At 38.9% G+C, this 19,135-nt stretch overlaps 1 protein-coding gene across 7 annotated transcripts in view; it reads left to right on the forward strand.

The window, feature by feature from the left end:
• ARHGEF9 (Cdc42 guanine nucleotide exchange factor 9) overlaps window positions 1–19,135 on the forward strand; it is a 548,669-nt gene that overhangs the window by 498,248 nt on the left and 31,286 nt on the right. For all 7 annotated transcript variants that reach the window (XM_046672729.1, XM_046672732.1, XM_046672733.1 and 4 more), the window contains one exon: window positions 8,305–8,548. In XM_046672729.1, the coding sequence (XP_046528685.1) occupies window positions 8,305–8,548 (244 nt within the window). The remainder of the gene's footprint in view (window positions 1–8,304; window positions 8,549–19,135) is intronic.

Consider the following 19,135-nt stretch of genomic DNA (forward strand, 5'->3'; position numbering starts at 1 on the left):
ATGAGCAATTACAGCCTGATTTTTCAAAAGCTATTAAAAGTGTGTCTTATGTTTGTGTTGAGGCTATGGTTGAGGATTTCTATTTGCTAACTACAATAGGCCTTTCTATTCAGCAAATAGGGCATAAACTTTTGAGAAATGACCATGGGACCCAAAGAAGGTATAGAAAGAGACAAGGGCTTTTGCCTGCTGGGTTGTTGAGGGACTTCTTGCTGTTACTATGAAAGACTCTCCTCTTGAGATACAGCTGGAAAGAATGGACAAGGCTTTCTGAGGTGAAGATTCCTTGGAAGAAAGGAAATCTACAAAGGAAAGTAAGGGGAAGGGCCAGGATGAGGGCTGGACGAGTAAGGCACTCAGCTCAGGGACACAATTTAAAAGGGCACCCCAAAGTTCAGTAATCCTTTTGACAGCGAAGAAAGGGAGCAAGCAAGCTAAATAATCAAATGTGGCTACATTAAGCTTTATGATGAGCTCATATTTAAAAAGGAGGAAACATGGGACCCTAGCAAGTGGCTAGATAATATGTAACATTTTGCAGGTGATAGGATATTTAATAAGAATGACAGAGTAGTTTCATGAATTCTAGAATGAGTCAATGTTAGTTTCAAAAAATGCTAAGATATCAATAATTTTTAAAGATCTATTCAAAGAAAGAAAAGGAGTGATAGTCTGACAACCCCCTGCTTGAGGCAGATAGTTTAGTGTTAACAGAGGAACGCAGAACTTCTCTGTCAAGGGAAAAAGAGCATAAACCTCTTGAGGGAGATTTTAAGTCCAAAGTATTTGAGGTTGTAAGAAAGCACCTCAGTGCTCCGAATTTTTTCTTTCATGCCATATTTATTGAGCCCCTGCTCTGTGCCAGTCAGCTCCGCCTTCACAGGGCTTATAGTCTAATGGAATTTAGGTGCAATATAATTTAAAAATCTACACATGGCTGGACACTGAAATAATTCTCAGATGTCCCCAGTGGAATTGCTGTAGATAAACTCAGCAGAATCCTGAGTCCCAGGAGATCCTATAAGAACACTATAGATGAGAAAATGTGCCAGTTTTCAAAGCGTAAAAGATTCTAGAAGTTATAGATTGACAATAAAATAATAATGAACTAACATTTCCTGAGTGCCTCTATGATTCTGTTCACATTCGTTAACCCAATTTAATCCTCATGACAAACCTATGAGGTGGGTACTATTATTATTCCCATTTTAAAGATACATAAAGTGAGATAAAGAGAAGTTGTATAATTTGCCCAAGGTGATATATAGCTAGTGAGCAATGGAGCCAGGAGTTGAATCTAGGCAAACTGGCTCCACATTCTACACTGGTAACCTTTACGTCATTATTGCCATTGAGCTTCTCAGAATTCTATAATAGATTATTAAATGGTCTGTAAACATTTAGAAAGAGATGCAATGACCACAGGGGCTCAGCATTGGTTTCCTAAGAGTAAGTCATGTCACATAAAACTCAGTTTTTATTCTGCCAGTAACTAGACTATTTGATGGGAGGATTGTACTGGATAGAGAATATCTAGACTTCAGCCTGGCACTTCAGATTTCCCCACAGTTTCCTTGCAGACAGAAACAGTGTGGAGTGGTAGATAAAGCATAAACTTTGTGGTCAGACAGTTCTGGGCTCATTAGTTCCAGCACACTTTAACTATATGATTTCAAGCAATTGACTTTTCACTTCCTGTACCTCCACTTTATCATCTGTAAAATGGATATAATAACTACTCTAAAGGGTCGTTATAAAGATTAAATGAAATCAATGCATGTAAAATGCCCAATAGAGGTCCTGGCACTTAGTAGGTGCTCATTAATCTTGGCCTCCCTCACCCAAGACTCAGAGGTAGGCATCCCTGTAAGGTAGTCACGTCCCCATCATTAGATGTATCCAAAAATGAGCTAGATGATTACCTGCTAGATAGTATAGGAGAGACTGAAACAACTATCTGATTTCTAAGATCATTTGGCCCAGTTACTAAGTTCCCATCCAGCTCTTAAGATAACTCTTAGTTCCTAGTCAGTTGTACAAAAACTTCCCCATTTCGTACATTGGAAGTTGGTATTGCATGAGCTACTTAGAATAGTTTGAACAACTTGTAGTTTCAGAGTGTGCATATATGTGTATGTGAATATATCTATGAAGGTACTTTTTAAATGGCCATTAGTGTAGGTGGGAAAAGATACCACTAGCTCTAATTATGTGATCCCTTCTTTATCTTTTGCTATCCTCCCTCTTTCGCTGCCCTTGTCTCTTTTGAAAAATCTAGATAAGACTTTTTCTTCTCGTCTTCTACACTGGCTGTCTCTGCTCCTCTACATCTCATTGCTCTGTTAATTTTAGTTATGCATATGTTTTGTTATTTTCTTCCTGAGATGATTATATTGGGAATAATTTGGCTGTTTGGGGGATTTTTCCCTTTTTTTTTCATTTTTTCCCTTTCACTTTTTACTGGTGAAAGGAGGAGAGACCCTTTCCCCTCTCCTCAGTCAATCATCCACTAATGTTCCTACAGCCCTGTAGTTGCCGTAAGCAGCCTTTTCCCTCTATCCTCTGTCCTCAATTGTGCCAGTCTTTACATGATCTGTTGTCCCCTGTGTCATAAGTACTCAATATGTAGGTTGCTTTCACCACATTCTGGGATGATGATGCCGGAGAGAGGACTTCTTCTGTTCAAGGAATGTTCTGCATTTGGGCCATTTCTTCTTGCACTGAAGGGCCAGACTTGGAGGATGAGCCATTTGGGACAACTTGGAAATGCAACAATAGCAACAGAGATGGGGATAGTGCAGAAAGAAAATGGGGATTTGAAACCAGAACACATGGATCTTAGACTCTACTCTCTCTTACTAATTTGTTTAACCTTGGGCAAGTTCTTTAAGTCCTTATTCTCCTCAGTGTCAAATCAGGCTGATGATAGACTTTATCTCACGAGGCTTTGAGAAGAACCACCAGAGGTATTGGGAAGCAATAAAATATAGTGTTAACACCCTGGGTTATATTCTAGGGCCACACAAGAAGGCACAAATTTCCTTTTTTCCATGAGCTGTGTGACCTTGGACAAATTCTCTGTGCCTGTTATTATACCCTCATTTGCAAAATGAGAATCATAATGGTATCCACATGGAAGGGAGGTTGCAAGGGTTAAATGAGACAATACAGTTGCAGTGCCTGGCAGGTAGTGAGTACTTAGTAAATGTTAGCTATTGATATTCTTACTGTACATGCAATGTTACTAATTATTCATTCAGCAAATTTTTATTGGGAGGCAGTATACACAGTGTTTAAATAAGCACAGATTTTAGAGCCAGATAGCGTGGACTCAAAGCCCAGCTCTGTCAGTTAGTAGCTTTTATTTCTGGGCAAGTTTCTTAACTGCTTTATGTCTACAGTTCCTCATAAAATTGGGTTATAACAGTACCTACCTTGTAGTATTGTTGTGAGGATTATTTAAGTTAGTAAATACCAAGTATTTAGCTGTCAAGGGATGAATGCATTAAAAAACGTGATATATGTATACACACACACACACACACACACACACACACACACAGGACTATTATTCAGCCTTAAAAAAGAAGGAAATCCCACCATTTGCAACAACATGGATGAACCTGGAGGACATTTGCTAAGTAAAATAAAATAGACAAAGAAAGACAAATACCATATGATCTCACTTATATGTGGAATCTAAAACAGTTGAACTCCTAAAGATACAGAGCAGAATGGTGGCTGCCAGGGGCTGGTGGGAGTTGGGTAAATGAGGAGGTGTTAATCGAAGGGTAAAAACTTTCAGTTATGCAGGATGAATAAGTTCTGGAGAGCTAATGCACAGCATGGTGACTATAGTTAGCAACACTATATTGTATACTTGGAATTTTCTAAGAAAGTAGATCTTAAGTGTACTAAACCCCAAAAAAAGGTAACTATGTGAGGTGATGGATATGTTAATTAGCTTATTGTGGTGATCATTTTACAAGGTATACATATACCAAAACATCACATTGTATATCTTAAATATATATACAATCTTTTTTTGTCAATTTTACCTCAGTAAAGCTGGGGAAAAAGGCAAAGCATCTAGAATAGTGTCTGGTGCCTAATATGTGCTGTTTAAGTGTTCACTGTTGCAATTGTTGTTGTTATTATTTTGTTATTAAGTATATACTCTAATTCTGGAATACAATAATGAAAAAGATAAATCCAGCCCAGCCCCATGTGCCTTCCTGAGGATCTGAAGAGAAAACTAGGGCGGTCCAGGTTAGCGGGGAGCAACCAGGACCCATTCTAAAGAAGTAGGGAGGACCTTACTGACAAGCAAGTGAGGCAGGCTGCATTCCCCAGATTGCAGCATCTGTTATTTGTACAAAATGTACTGCAGTGTCTTACTAAACCCCATGAATACCCAGGGAAGCCAAATCCCAAACAGCTCTCAGCTGTTTCAGTTATGTAATGTTAGGGACGGCAGTAGGCTCCTTGCTGGAGCCATGGCTAGGACTAGGGCCTGGGTGCTTGTCTGCAGACTTCCAGGGCCCTGCTGGAGAAGCACTAGCTCCCTTAATATCATTCAACTCGGATGAGTGGAAGGGAAAAAGAGGAAGGCTAACATCCTGTTAGAAACAACGCCACTTAGGCAGGGAACTTGTGATGACCCAAATAGCATCTGTGGTGAACACTGATTCATGATGTCCCTGTGAAAGTACTCAGACCACCATTAACAAGTAGCGTGTAGGCAACAATGGTTCAGGAGGGCTGAGTCCCCTTGCCATGTGCAGAAGCTGAGCAGAGAAACCTCTGAGGCTTTGTCAGCTGGCCTTCCCTGGGCAATCCCCGAGTAAGGCAAGACCAAGGAAGGTGCAGTGCTGGACACAGCCTAAATGGGCAAACGAAACTAAAAGCTGTGAAACAAAACTAACACAACTCAGCAGTGTGGTAGCTGAGTGCCAATTGTGTAAGGGTCTTCGTGGTCGGTGCTAGCATTCAGAAAAGGGAAACCACCGTGACTTAAGCCGGAGGCTGCAGCAAGAGAAGGCTTCTTTGGGGAGGAAGAATGTGTGAATTTGACCTTGAAGGCTGGAAGGGTTGGAATAGGAGGTGTCATTGGGGCAGGGAGGAGATACTAGTGTGAGCCCAAGTACAAATCTGTGATTTTGGTGAGTGGGTGGCACCACTGAAAGTGTGTGTGGAATTTCCAGGGACAGTGGGGTAGCTATATAAATTTTAAAATATTCAGAGTGACCTTTGCTTTGATTTATTTTTAGTTACAATATTTAACTTATTTTGAAAGTTTAAATCAACTAAAGGAGGCGGTGAGATTTTTATGTTTTTCAAAAGGACTTTTAAAGGGCTACGAAACACTGGTCTAGGAGCAAGAAAGCTCAGGACCATATTTATCAGACAAGGCTGGCCTCATGACCTGGAAACCATGTGTTTAGATTTGAATTTTACAACCATTTTACAAGGTAATGATGACTTTCCCTAGTTTCATAGTTGAGGAAATTGAGGCTCACTTGCCTAGGTGACTTGCCTAAGACCACACAGCTAGTAGGTTAAGCAGCTATCACTCAAACTCAGGGCTTTGGACTCTAACTCATACTCTTTCCACCGTTCTATGCTGCTTCGTGGCCTTAGCTACCCTTTCCAATTGGATTTTCTAAATGGCAGGTCATTCTTAATCATTCCTATCACATCCCTACACTTGGCTTTATGACTAATCTGATGCTTGAAAACTCACATTCAACCCTCTGGGGAGCCAGAAAGAACAGGCAAAGGGAGAATTTTAATGCCACATCTTTCTAGCCCTGTTCCGCTGCCACAGAGGCAGAATTCTCTCTAGTTCCTTGTTATCCTTAAATACCTAAAGAAACAATAGGAGATTCAGTTGATGCTTTTAGTTTTGCTCCAAGATCTCACACATCCTTCCCATTTTTGGAAACTCACTAGTTTACTAGGTTTTGAAAGCTGGCAGTGATTGTGACACACCAACTTAGAGGGAAAAGATGCTGTAGGCTGAAGTTAGGAATAGGAGATTGAGGTTGACTTTGTTCTAGCTAAGTGGGCAACCACCTATTAGCTGTGTGGTCCAGACCTGGCTTCCCAGGTCTATGTGTATTTGTACTATGTATTGTTAGGCAGATTTCCAGCCTTTATGAGATCAAATTAGATTACATTGATCCATTCTCCGCAGCTTGTCCTGCTTTTGTAGTGAGATTAGGCTGACAAGGACAGGGCCCACTTTCTATGCATGTGTCTCTCAAAGTGTTCCTGAGGCTTATGGAAGTCAGTGCATTGGAGCCACCACATCCTTTTGGCCAGGACTGAGCTTGTCCACTTTGAGCATGGTGAAAGGAACCCAGGCTCTGAAATAGGCTTGGGGCGTCATGGGCCCACTCTGTACAGCTGACCTCTTCCTCTCTTGTGAACTTGATTCCAGGAGCACCCAACAGATCAGAACCCATCTGTACTCACAGTTATTTGTATGCACAATCATTGTGGGAGGAAAAAGAACACAGTGATGGATATTTTTTGCAAAGTAATTCAGCAACACCTGTATTTCCTTGCCTGGGGCTTTGAAATTGACAGAGCGATATTGGGAATTCTTAAAGATAGCCTTTCCTAGACCTACTGAAAAGCCCAGTTTACCATGCAGTGTGGAATTAGGATTGGGAATGTGGATGGCCAAAGGCAAATCCTTGGCAGGTAGCCTGCAGCTAAGAAGTGAGGCATGTGAGGCAATTCAGTAGAATGGGAATAGTTTAAACCATATAATGTTAATAAAAGTTAATGAGCATTTCTGACTCTGTCAGATTGTCTGAAAGTCCAAATACAAGCAGAGAGGAAGGAGAGTTGGCCAGAAAGGACCCCTGCTACTGGTAGTGGACATCTGTCAGGACAGGGCTCGCTGGGGCCCTTCTTTGCCAGACTCAGCCATACTACATGTCCCAGAAGTAGGTGTGCTCTCTGGGGAAGCTGAGGGCAATGCTGAGAGGAGGAGATGCTAAAAAGACTACTCCAAGAGACAGTTACATATCAGACCTTACATCGCACAGGTCATTTCATCCACCTCTCTGTTCTTCTTTGTATAACTTACAAAATATTTGATATTCAAAACAGATACAAAAATAATATAATGAGCACTCATGCACTTACTATCCAACTTAAGAAATAATTCGTTACACATACGTCTTCCTTCTCTCCGTCTCAGCTCCTTCCCTTCCTTTCCCTTCCTTCCTCACCTCTCCCTATTCTCCTCTCTCTACTCTCTTGAATTTGGCATGTATCATGTTCGTATATTTTTTTAATAAATTTTTTAAGTATGTATGTATCCCTAAACGTATGTGGCATTGTTTTGTATGTTTTTAAACCTTATATGAGTGGAATAGATATGGATGAGATAAAACTATATAGAACGGAAACTAGGGGAATGATGAGCATGAGTTTAAGATGGAGGTTGCCTTGGTGTTGTAGCTTTTGGATTGGGTGGCAGGTTCACCAAAACAATACATTATTAAAAGTAAGTAAGTAAATAGAGAAATAAGAGCACCATGAATGGACTCATCATGAGTGTCTCATGGACGGAGGGTTAGGATTAATTCAATTCTGTGTACCTGAGAACAAAACAATGATAACAACAGATAGGCAATAGACTCTTTATATTCATCTACAACTTTTATTTTTCTCGCACAATAAGATTTGTGAAATTAATCCGGGCCAATAATGAAGCTCTTTATCCACTTTTACCCCCATTTATCCTTCCAGACTAGGCCTTCTCCAAAAATCCCCAGAGTGCTGTGTTCAACCCTCCCCAGGTAATCCTTCCTGGCCAGCATCCTGTGGCTACCTAGCTACTCTTACCACTTATTCCCCCTCTGATATGCAGGTCTCACTGGCCTGCTTGGATTCCTGAGTACACTCCAGGCAACCAGCCAGCTAATTTCATACTTCTGGAAGGCTTGTAAGTATTTTGGAAGAGGAAAAGCCCTTGCTAGCAGTGCTTGTGTGGCTTACTGCTTCCTACTTCCCATCGACAGTCTTGTAAACACATTGATTGATGCTGAGGTCTGAGACAGAGTCTTTGGATGTAGGACAGAAGCTTTCTCTAAGAGCATCTAGTTAACCAACCTGTCAATGTCATACTGCTAAGCTAACCTGCCCAAATTTAGAACAAACCAACCCCCTTTAGTACTCCAAAACAATGGCAGTGTTATAGTCCTGCTCCATTCCCATTTGCCAACTTTCCTGGTACCCACTCTCCACATAACTCCAACAAAAAGGCTTCTCTTCCTTCCCACCTAGGACCTGATCCGGAGAGACATCCTGTACTACAAAGGCCGCATTGACATGGATAAATATGAGGTGGTTGACATTGAAGATGGCAGAGATGATGACTTTAATGTCAGCATGAAGAATGCCTTCAAGCTTCACAACAAGGAGACTGAGGAGATACATCTATTCTTTGCCAAGAAGCTGGAGGAAAAGATACGCTGGCTCAGGGCTTTCAGAGAAGAGAGGAAAATGGTACAGGAAGATGAAAAAATCGGTAAGTGACCTGAGAGGAGAAAGAAGAATATGGCTATTAAGAACATAAAGGATTTGAATTAGTTTTCATTTTTCTGGAGGCAGAGGGAAGATTTCTGTTGCAAACTGACCTAATCCACATTGATGGTTCCATATTATTAGATTCTTTTTGGTAGATACCAGCAGTTTCCAATAGTCAGGGTTAAATGACTATTTAACCTCCACTACAGTCTCATTACTGGATAAGATTATTACACTGAAAGCAAACCTCAGGCTCGCTTCTCCCAAACATGCAAACATTTATTAGCAAACAAATACAAAAGCAGTCATACAACCTGTTTTGTAATCTCTACGAAATTCCAGCTCTGTTCTTAGATACGTGACAGCATCTTCTGTGAAAATGTTAGTCAAGACAGATTTGGTAGTATTATAGCAACAGGATTCAGCTAACTTTCTAGTCAGAGTCTGGTGACAGAATCCTCTGATGAGGGCCAAGATGTAGCACCTATTTTCAATCTTAAGCTTCAAGCTTCCTTCTGAAGGTTATAGGCCAAAGGGCTCACTGGATTCTTATACTTAGTTTTTGTGAGGGCTAAAGTGCCTGTAAGACATTTGTAGCCAGTGTACATCTTGAATAACATCCATTTTACGAATGAAAATTCATTTTTAACAAGTGTTAAGTTAATTAGGCCTCCTACATTAAGGTGACTGAACTGCTGGTAGTAATGGTCTTTCCAGCAAAGACTGCTGAGTATCTAATATGTTAACAAATTTCCTCTTGAATGTGTATTCCTGATTAGGGCACTTCAGATGTTAACTAAATGCCTACAGAGTATAGATTAAAATTAATGTGCATGTATATATCTCACACTCTGTATGAAAGTATTTTAAAGTAAATTATAGAAAATACAACAGGGTGTAAAACCATGACCACTTCCATGATTTAGAATCACACTAAACTCTACTCTTTGGCTTGAAACAGATTGTTCATCTTTTCCAGAAGAGTTGGCTCATAGAGATATTTTTCATGCTACTTCCCAACTGTGGGATTTAGGGGCCATTGGCTGTAGGTTAGTGGTTTACAAAGTACTCTCTAGTCTCTTGCTCATCGTTCTGCCTTTCTGGCATAAAAATACCAAAACAGCCAGGTTTTGTAATTCCCTGAGAAGGCACACAGTTCCTGTTTTTTGCCCCACACTGAATGGGAGTGGAATTGTACCTTAAAACACCTGTATGTTCAAGTTGGTAGAAACTACCTCTAGAAAAATGGGTCTACCCATTGAGTCCTGGTGCAAATGAATTCTCCTATTGTTCAGTGTTGAGGATTGATTAATGGTCCAGAGGCAAGGAAGGATAATCAGAAAGACACTGCTTAGTCTAATCCTAGTCTTCTCCTCAGGTTTTGGGTAGAGTGCACATTGATAATTCGCTTTGAGTCCCATTGGAGTCAAACTGCTTCTAACATATGAACACTGCATTGGGACATGATGTGGAGTGGTACAGAAATGCTGCTGGCTGCTTCTTCCAGTGATAGGCAGCAGCAGCCTCTGACACTGCCTAGGTTGTTAGAAGTATTACAGGAATTATCTTAGTGTGCTTTCTGCAGACCCTAGATCAACTAAAAAATCCCCACCATTTCCTCTGGTTCCAACATGATGTCTCGTATACAATGCCCTAATAACCTGTAAGTGTTAAGAATCTGCTTCTAATAGAAAAGCTGCCATAAATTGCTTCCTGATAGGCCTGTGTTCATCTTTTTAAAAATATTAAGATTTTTTTGGCCTGATTATAACAGTAAGTCACTTTCATTGTAGGCAATTTTGGAGGAAAAAAACCCAGAAAAATACAAGAAAAAAATAAAAATCATGTATGAACACACTATCCAGAGATAAGTTTTCTAAACATTTTGGAATATTTCCTTCCCATCTTTTTTTCCTATCTAAGTAAAAAAACCTAGGGTGGCTGAATCTTTCTTTCTGTCTCCCCCTCTACCCCTGCCTCACCATGATGGATAGACATAATTTTATATCCTCATTTTTCACTTAAAATTATATCATTAGCATTTCCCTAAAACATTTAATATTTTTAATTATTTTTTATGCTGTCATGGACTTACCATAATTTTTATGGTTTTTATCTTTACGTTTTAAGTAAAGTAAGAACCTTTATAGGCAGGAAGATAAGGAGAAGGATGGAACCTCACATACATGGGTGGAAACTGAGGTGGAATTGCTTCACTCTCAGAGGAAGGCATCAGCCCTGTTTTTTTTGTAAGTGATAAAACCACTCACCATGAGCTATGCTCTTGACAAATTAAGTGCACAATATAGTAATGTTGACTGTAGGCTCAATGTTGTACAGCAGATCTCTAGAATTTATTCATGTCTTGTATAAGTGGAACTTTATGCCTATTGAACAGCAACTCCCCATTTCTCCCTCCCTCCAGCCTCTGGGAATCACCATTCTACTCTCTATATCTGAGTTTGACTAGTTTAGATACTTCACATAAGCAGAATCATGCAATATTATCCTTCTGTGACTGACTTATTTCTCTCAGCATAACGTTCTCCAGATTCATCTATGTTGTCTCATATGGCAGAATTTCCTTCCTTTTTAGGACTGAATAATATTCCATTATATATCTATACCACGTTTTCTTTATCCATTCATTCATTGACAGACACATTTAAGTTGTTTCCATATCTTGACTGTTGGGAATAATGCTGCAATAAACATGAGAGTAAAAATATCTCTTCAAGATCCTGATTTCAGTTATTTTGTATATATACCCAGAAGTGTGATTGCTGGATCATACAGCAGTTCTACTTTTAAGTTTATGAGTAACCTCCGTACTGTTTTTCATAGTGGCTGCACCATTTTAATTCCCAACAGAGTACTATGGTTCTAGTTTCTCCACATCCTTGTCAATACTTATTATCTTTTGTTTCTTTGATAATAGCTATCCAAACAGGAGTGAGGTGATATATTATTGTGGTTAGAATTGCATTTCCCTGATGGTAGTGATGTTGAGCATATTTTTATATACTTGTTGGCCATTTCTATGTCTTTCAAGACACGTCTATGCAAGTCCTTTGCCCCTTCTCTTTTTTTGAGCTTTAAAATATTTATTAATTTAAAACTAATAAATCATAATGTTAATATAAATATAACGTTTTCTTTCAATTATTTTATTGAGGTCATAATGATTTATAGCATTGTGTAATTTCAGGTGTACATTATTACTCAGTTTCTGTATAGACTACATCGTGTTCACCACTAATATTCTAAATTTTATGCATCACCATATATATGTACCCTGTTACCCCTTTTGCCCACCCACTGACCCCCTTACCCTCTGACAACCACTAATCTGTTTTCCCTATTCATATGTTTGTTTATCTTCCACATATGAGTGAAATCATGTGGCATTTGTATTTCTCTGTCTGGCTTATTTTGCTTAGCATAGTATGCTCAAGATCCATCCATGTTGTTGCAAATGGGACGATTTTGTCTTTTTTTATGGCTGAGTAGTATTCCATTGTATATGTATATATCTCTTTATCTAATCATCAGTCGATGGGCACTTGTGTTGCTTCCGCATCTTGGCTATTGTGAATAATGCTGCAATGAACATAGGGCATAGGAGTGCATAAGGCTCTTTGAATTGTTGATTTCAAGTTCTTTGGATAAAGACCCAGTAGTGGGATAGCTGCATTTTATAGGTGGAGATGTCTCAAAATTTCTATTTTTAGATTTTTTGGGAAATCTCCATACTGTTTTCTCTAGTGGCTACACCAGTTTGCACCAGCACTGTATGAGGGTTCCCTTTTCTCTACATCCTCTCCAGCATTTGTTATTTTTTATCTTGGTAATTATAGCCATTCTGACAGGTGTAAGGTGATGTCTAATTGTAGTTTTGATTTGCATTTTCCTAATAATTAAGGATGTTGAACATCTTTTCATGTGCCTGTTGGTCATCTCTGTATCTTCCTTGGAAAAATGTCTCTTCCTATCCTCTGCCCATTTTTTGATCGAGTTGTTCCTTTTTTTGTTGTTGAGTTTTATGAGTTCTTGAAATATTTTGTGAACTAACCTCTTGTTGTATATATGATTTGCAAATATTTTCTCCCACTTGGTGGGTTGTCTTTTCATTTTGTTTATGATTTTCTTTGCCTTGCAGAAGCTCTTTAGTCTGATGTAGTCTCATTTGTTTGTTTATTCTTTTGTTTCCCATGCCTGAGTAGCCATGGTATTCAAAAAGATGCTGCTAAGAGCGATGTCAAAGAGTGTACTGCCTATATTTTCTTCTAGAAGTTTTATGGTTTCAGGTCTTAGATTCAAGTCTTTAATCCATTTTGAGTTAATTTTTGTATATGATGTAAGATAATGGTCTACTTTCATTCTTTTGCATGTGGCTGTCCAGTTTTCCCAACATTGTTTATTAAAGAGACTTTCCTTTCTCCACTGTTCTTCTTGGCTCCTTTGTCAAAGATTAGCTGTCCATAGATGTGTGGTTTTATTTCTGGGCTTTCACTTCTGTTCCATTGATCTGTGTATCTGCCAGTACCATGTTGTTTTGATCACTGTATCTCTGGAGTATATTTTGAAGTCAGGGGTTGTAATGTCTCCAGATTTGTTCTTTTTTCTCAGGATTGCTTTAGTTATTTTGGGTCTTTGGTTGTTCCATATAAATTTTAGGATTCTTTGTTCTAATTCCGCGAAGAATGTCATTGGGGATCTGATTGGAATTACATTAAATATGTAGATTGCTTTAGGCAATATGGACATTTTAACTATGTTCATTCTTCCAATCCAAATGCATGGAATATTTTTCCATTTCTTTATGTCATCTTCGAATTCTTTCAATAATATCTTTTAGTTTTCAAAGTATAGGTTTTTCACCTCCTTGGCTAAATTTATTCCCAGATATTTTATTCTTTTTGTTGCAATTGTAAATGGGATTGTATTCCTCTCTCTTCTGCTAGTTTGTTATTAGCGTATAAGAATGCAACTGATTTTTGAAAGTTGAGTTTGTACCCAGCAACTTTCCTGTCGTTGATTATTTCTAATAGTTCTGGTGAATTCTTTAGGGTTTTCCGTATATAGGATCATGTCATCTGCAAACAGCAAAGTTTCACTTCTTTCTTTCCAATTTGGAGACCTTTTATTTCTTTGTCTTGCCTAATTGCTCTGGCCAAAACCTCCAGTACTATGTTGAATAAGAGTGATGAAAGTGAGCACACTTGTCTTGCTCCTGTTCTTAGAGGGATGGCTTTCAGTTTTTTACCATTGAGTATGATTTTGCTGTGGATTTGTCATATTTGGCCTTTATTACTGTGGAGGTACTTTCCTTCTATACCCATTTTATTGAGAGTTTTTTTTTTCATAATTGGACGTTGTATCTTGTCAGATGCTTTCTCTGTACCTGTTGCAATGATCATGTGATTTTGTTCCTCATTTTGTTAATGTGGTGTATCATATTGATTGATTTGTGGATGTTGAACCATCCATGCATCCCTGGTATAAATCCCACTTGATCATGGTGTATGATCCTTTTAATGTATTGCTGTATTCGATTTGCCAATATTTTGTTGATGATTTTTGCATCTATGTTCATCAGTGATATTGCCATGTAATTTTCCTTCTTTGTGTTGTCCTTGTCTGGTTTTGGTATCAGAGTGATGTTGGCCTCATACAATGAGTTGGGAAGTGTTCTGTTGTCTTCACTTTTTCGAGATAGTTTGAGAAAGATAGATATTAAAACTTCTTTGAATGTTTGGTAGAATTCTCCAGAGGGGCTATGTGGTCCTCGACTTTTTGTTTTTTGGGAGGTTTTTGTTTACTGTTTCAAGCTCTTTACTTGTGATTTGTCTATCAAATTCCCTGTTTTTCTTGATTCAGTTTTGGGAGGCTATATGAGTCTAAGAATTTATCCATTTCTTCTAGGTTTTCCAATTTGTTGGCACATAGTTATTCATAGTATTCTCTTATAATTGTTCGTATTTCTGTGATATTCATTGTAATTTCTCCTCTTTAATTTCTAATTTTATTTGAGCCTTCTGTCTTTTTTTCTTAGTTAGTCTGGCTAAGAGTTTGTCAATTTTGTTTGTCTTCTCAAAGAACCAGCTCTTAGTTTCATTGATCCTTTATTCTGTTTTTTAGACTCTATTTCATTTATTTCTGCTCCAATTTTTATTATTTCACCCCTTTTGCTGACTTTGGGCTTTGTTCTTCTTTTTCTAGTTCTATTGAGTGTCATTTGAGATTACTTATTTAAGATTTTTCTTGTTTGTTGAGATTGGCCTGTATCGCTATGAATTTCTCTCTTAGAACCACTTTTACTCCATCCCATAAGAGTTGGTATGATGTATTTTCATTTTCCTTTGTCTCCATATACTTTTTGATTTCTCCTTGGATCCAATGGTTGTTCAATAGCATGTTGTTTAGTCTCCACATATTTGTGACTTTCCCAGCTTTTTTCTTGTCATTGATTTCTAGATTCATAGCATTTTGGTTGGAAATGATGCTTGATATGACTTCAGTCTTGTCAAATTTATTGAGGCTTGCCTTGTTTCCCAACTTATGGTCTATCTTTGAGAATGTTCCATTAGCACTTGAGAAGAATGTGTATTCTCCTGTTTTTGGATGGAATGTTCTATATTGTCTGTTAAGTCCATCTGTTCTAGTTTTTCATTTAAGTCTATTTCCTTGTTGACTTTCTGTCTGGATGATATATCCATTGATGTAAGTGGGGTGTTGAGGTCCCCTACTATTACTGTGTTGCTGTCACTTTCTCCCTTTAGGTCTGTTAATAGTTGCTTTATATACTTTCATGCTCCTGTGTTAGGTGTGTAAATGATACTGTGTTATGTCTCTTGGTTGAATGTCCCTTTTATAATTATATAGTGTCCCTCTTTGTCTCTCACTGCCTTTTTTATCTTGAATTCTGCTTTGTCTGATATAAGTATGGCAACACCTGCTTTCTTTTGCTTGCCTTTAGCTTGCAGTATTGTCTTCCATCTCTTCACTCTGAGCCTGTGTTTGTCTTAGAGCTGAGATGTGTTTCCTCGAGGCAGGATATTGTTGAGTCTTGTTTTTTAATTCATCCAGCCACTGTGTGTCTTTTGATTGGAGAATTCCATCCATTTACATTTTGAGTGATTATTGATATATGAGGGCTTAATACTGACATTTTATCTCTTGTTTTCCAGTTGTTCTATATTTCCCTTGTTTCTCTTCCATTGTATTTCTGACTGCTATTTCAGTTTGGTGGTTTTCTGTGATGGTTTTCTCAGTTTTCTCTTTATTTATGATTTGTGTCTCTGCTCTGATTTTTTGTTTAGTGGTTACCATGAGGTTTGTATAAAAGATCTTGTAGATGAGATAGTCCGCTTTCTGATAGCCTCTTGTCTCCATTAGCCTAAGCATGTTCCATCTCTTTCCTCTTCCCTAAGTTATTGTTGTCACAAATTATTCTGTTTTGTGTTGTGAGTTTGTGATTAAAATGAAGTGTCCATAGTTACTTTTGATGCTTTCCTTCCCTTTGCCTTTTATGTTATAATTATTTGCTATCCTGTTATAGAGAGCTGCCATTTTCTGATTTTGTCTGTCTGTTTATCTCCTTGCTCAAGGCTTTGTAGTCCTTTGCCTTTTTGTTTCAGATATGAGGGCATCCTTGATCATTTCTTACAGGTGAGGTCTAGTGGCAGTGAACTCCCTCAGCTTTTGTTTGTCTGGGAAAGTTTTTATCTCTCCATCATCTCTAAAGGGTAGTTTTGCTGCATAGAGTAACTGCTTGGTTGAAAGTTTTGTCTTTCAGTATTTGGAATATGTCCTTACATTCTCTCTCCTAGCCTGTAAGGTTTCTGCTGAAAAATCTGCTGAAATCCTGATAGGGGAACCCTTGTAGATTATTCTCTTCTACCTTGCTGCCCTTAATATTTTTTCTTTGTCATTGACTTTTTCCACTTTTATTGTTATATGCCTTGGAGTAGATCTTTTTGCATTGTTGTAATTAGGAGGCCTATTGACTTCAGCTACTTTTAAGTCCAGTTACTTCCCCAGGTTTTGAAAGTTCTCAACTATTATTTCTTCGAACAAGCTCTCTGCTCCTTTCTCCCTCTTGCCTCCCTCTGGAATAATCCATATGTTGTATTTCCTAATTGTCAGATATTTCTCAAAGAATTTTTTTTTAAGTGTCAGTTCTCTCTCCTTCTCTACCTGAAGTGTTTTTACATTTTTGTTCTCTAAATTGGTAATTCTGTCCTCCACAACATCAGCTCTGTTTTTAAGGTTTCTAGATTGTTTTATTTTCGCATTCATTATGTTCTTCATCTCCAGAATTTATTTTTTTCCCATCCCCAAAGCCCCAGTACATAGTTGTATATTCTTGTTGTCAGTCCTTCTAGTTCTTCTCTGAGAGCCACTGCCACTGCATGGCTATGACAGATGAATGGTGTGCTTCTGTGCCCAGGGAGCTGAACCTGGGCCACCAAAGCAGAGTGCACAGAACTTTAACCTCTAGGCCATCAGGGCTGTCTCTCCAGAACTTCTCTGTGGCTTTTTTTTAGTTTCAGTCTCTTTTGTGAAGAATTCCTTCTGTTCATTAATTTTATTCCTGAATTCACTGAACTGTCTGAGTTTTCTTATAACTCATTGAGTTTCTTTATGACAACTATTTTGAATTCTCTGCCATTTAGATTGTAAATTTCTGTGACTTTAGGATTGATTTCTGGAGACTTGTCATTTTCCTTCTGCTCTGGAGCATTAATATAGTTCTTCATGGTGTTCCATGAAGTGACCCTTTGCCAGTGCATAGTGGTAGTACCAGGTTACAAATTCCGCCTGCCACCACTGTGGGGGGTTGGCAGGAGCTGTTTTATGAACCCACTGCATCTGCTGGAAGTTGTGCTGATAGAGCTCCTCTGCATTTTCCCGCTGGCCACAGCCACTTGAAATGACACATGTATGTGCTCTCGTGCAGATCCACTGCCTTGGCCTGGAAAAGGCTGAATTCATGAGCTAAGTGGGTAGAGAGCGGTGCTTTCTTTCACATGCATGGGCCTGTGCTGTGTTCACAGGTGGTTCTCCTGGGCTGCTGCACTTTGTGGGGATGCCCACACGGTGGCTGAGCCGTGCCACTCAGTGTGGAGTGTTCCCATGGGCTGAACTGTAACTCCAAAAGTGAAAACATTCACACAGAGGCCTACCTGCTCCCCCGCCTTCTCTTACAGTTGTGTGCCAGCTGCTACATGAGGACCTGGGTCCTAGATCACTGCTGCTGGAGAGCAGGAGGGGATCCGCTCACCTCCTTCCACTGCTTCCCAGGGATCCAGTTCCCCCACCTTCAGATGTATGGCTGCATGGATCTCTCAGACATACTTTTGTGCTTTGTAGGGCATCCTCTTGGTTAATGAATGTTCATTTGGCTGTAGCTTAGGGGGAAGAGACTAAGAGAACAGCTCACTCTGCCATGATACTGATGTCACTCTCTTTGTGCATTGTTTTTAATTGAGTTGTTTTGTTTTTTACTATTGATTGTTGAAGTTTTGTACATATTTTGGAAATTAACCCCTTATCGCATACATGGTTTGCAAATATATTTTCTCCCATTTTGTAGGTTACCTATTCACTCTGTTGTTTCTTTCTTTTGCTGAAAAGAAGTATTTTAGTGTGATGTAGTCTCACTTGTCTATTTTTGTTTTGTTGCCTATGCATTTGGTGTCATGTCTAAGAAATAATTTCCAAGACCAATGTCAAGAAACTTTTTCCCTGTACTTTCTTCTAGGAGTTTTACAGTGTCAGGTCATAAGTTTTAAGTCTTCAGTCCACTTTGAATTGATTTTCAAATATGGTATAAGGTAGGAGTCCATTTTCATTCTTTTGCATGTGAATATCCAGTTTTCCTAGCACCATTTGTTGAGGAAGCTATCCTTTCCCTGTTGTGTATTCTTTTTTCTTTTTTTTTTTTTGAAAAAGATTAACCCTGAGCTAACATCTGCTGCCAATCCTCATTTTGCTGAGGAAGACTGGCCCTGAGCTAACATCTGTGCCCATCTTCCTCTATTTTATATGTGGGGCACCTACCATAGCATGGCTTGCCAAGCAGTGCCATGTCTGCACCTGGGATCCAGACCGGTGAACCCTGGGCTGCCAAAGCGGAACGTGCACGCTTAACTGCTATACCACTGAGCCGGCACCCCCATTGTGTATTCTTGGCATGCTTGTCAAAGATATGTTGATTGTATATGTATGGGTTTATTTCTAGACTGTCTGTCCTGTTCTATTGGTCTATATGTTTGTCTTTAAGCCAGTACCATACTGTTTTAATTACTGTAGCTTTGTAGTATATTTTGAATCAGGAAGTGTGATACCTCCAGGTTTGTTCTTCTCTCTCAAGATTGCTGTGGCTATTATGGGCCTTTTGTAGTTCCACATGAATTTTAGGAGTATTTTCTCTATTTTTGTAAAGAAATTCATTAGACTTTTGATAGGATTGCAGTGAATCTACAGATGGATTTGCATAGAATGGACATTTTAACAATATTAAGTCTTCTACTACAAGAAAAGAAAATTATAGGCCAATATCCCTGATGAGCATACCTGGAAA

Source organism: Equus quagga, chromosome 10, assembly GCF_021613505.1.
Source record: "Equus quagga isolate Etosha38 chromosome 10, UCLA_HA_Equagga_1.0, whole genome shotgun sequence".
Taxonomy (NCBI): Eukaryota; Metazoa; Chordata; class Mammalia; order Perissodactyla; family Equidae; genus Equus; species Equus quagga.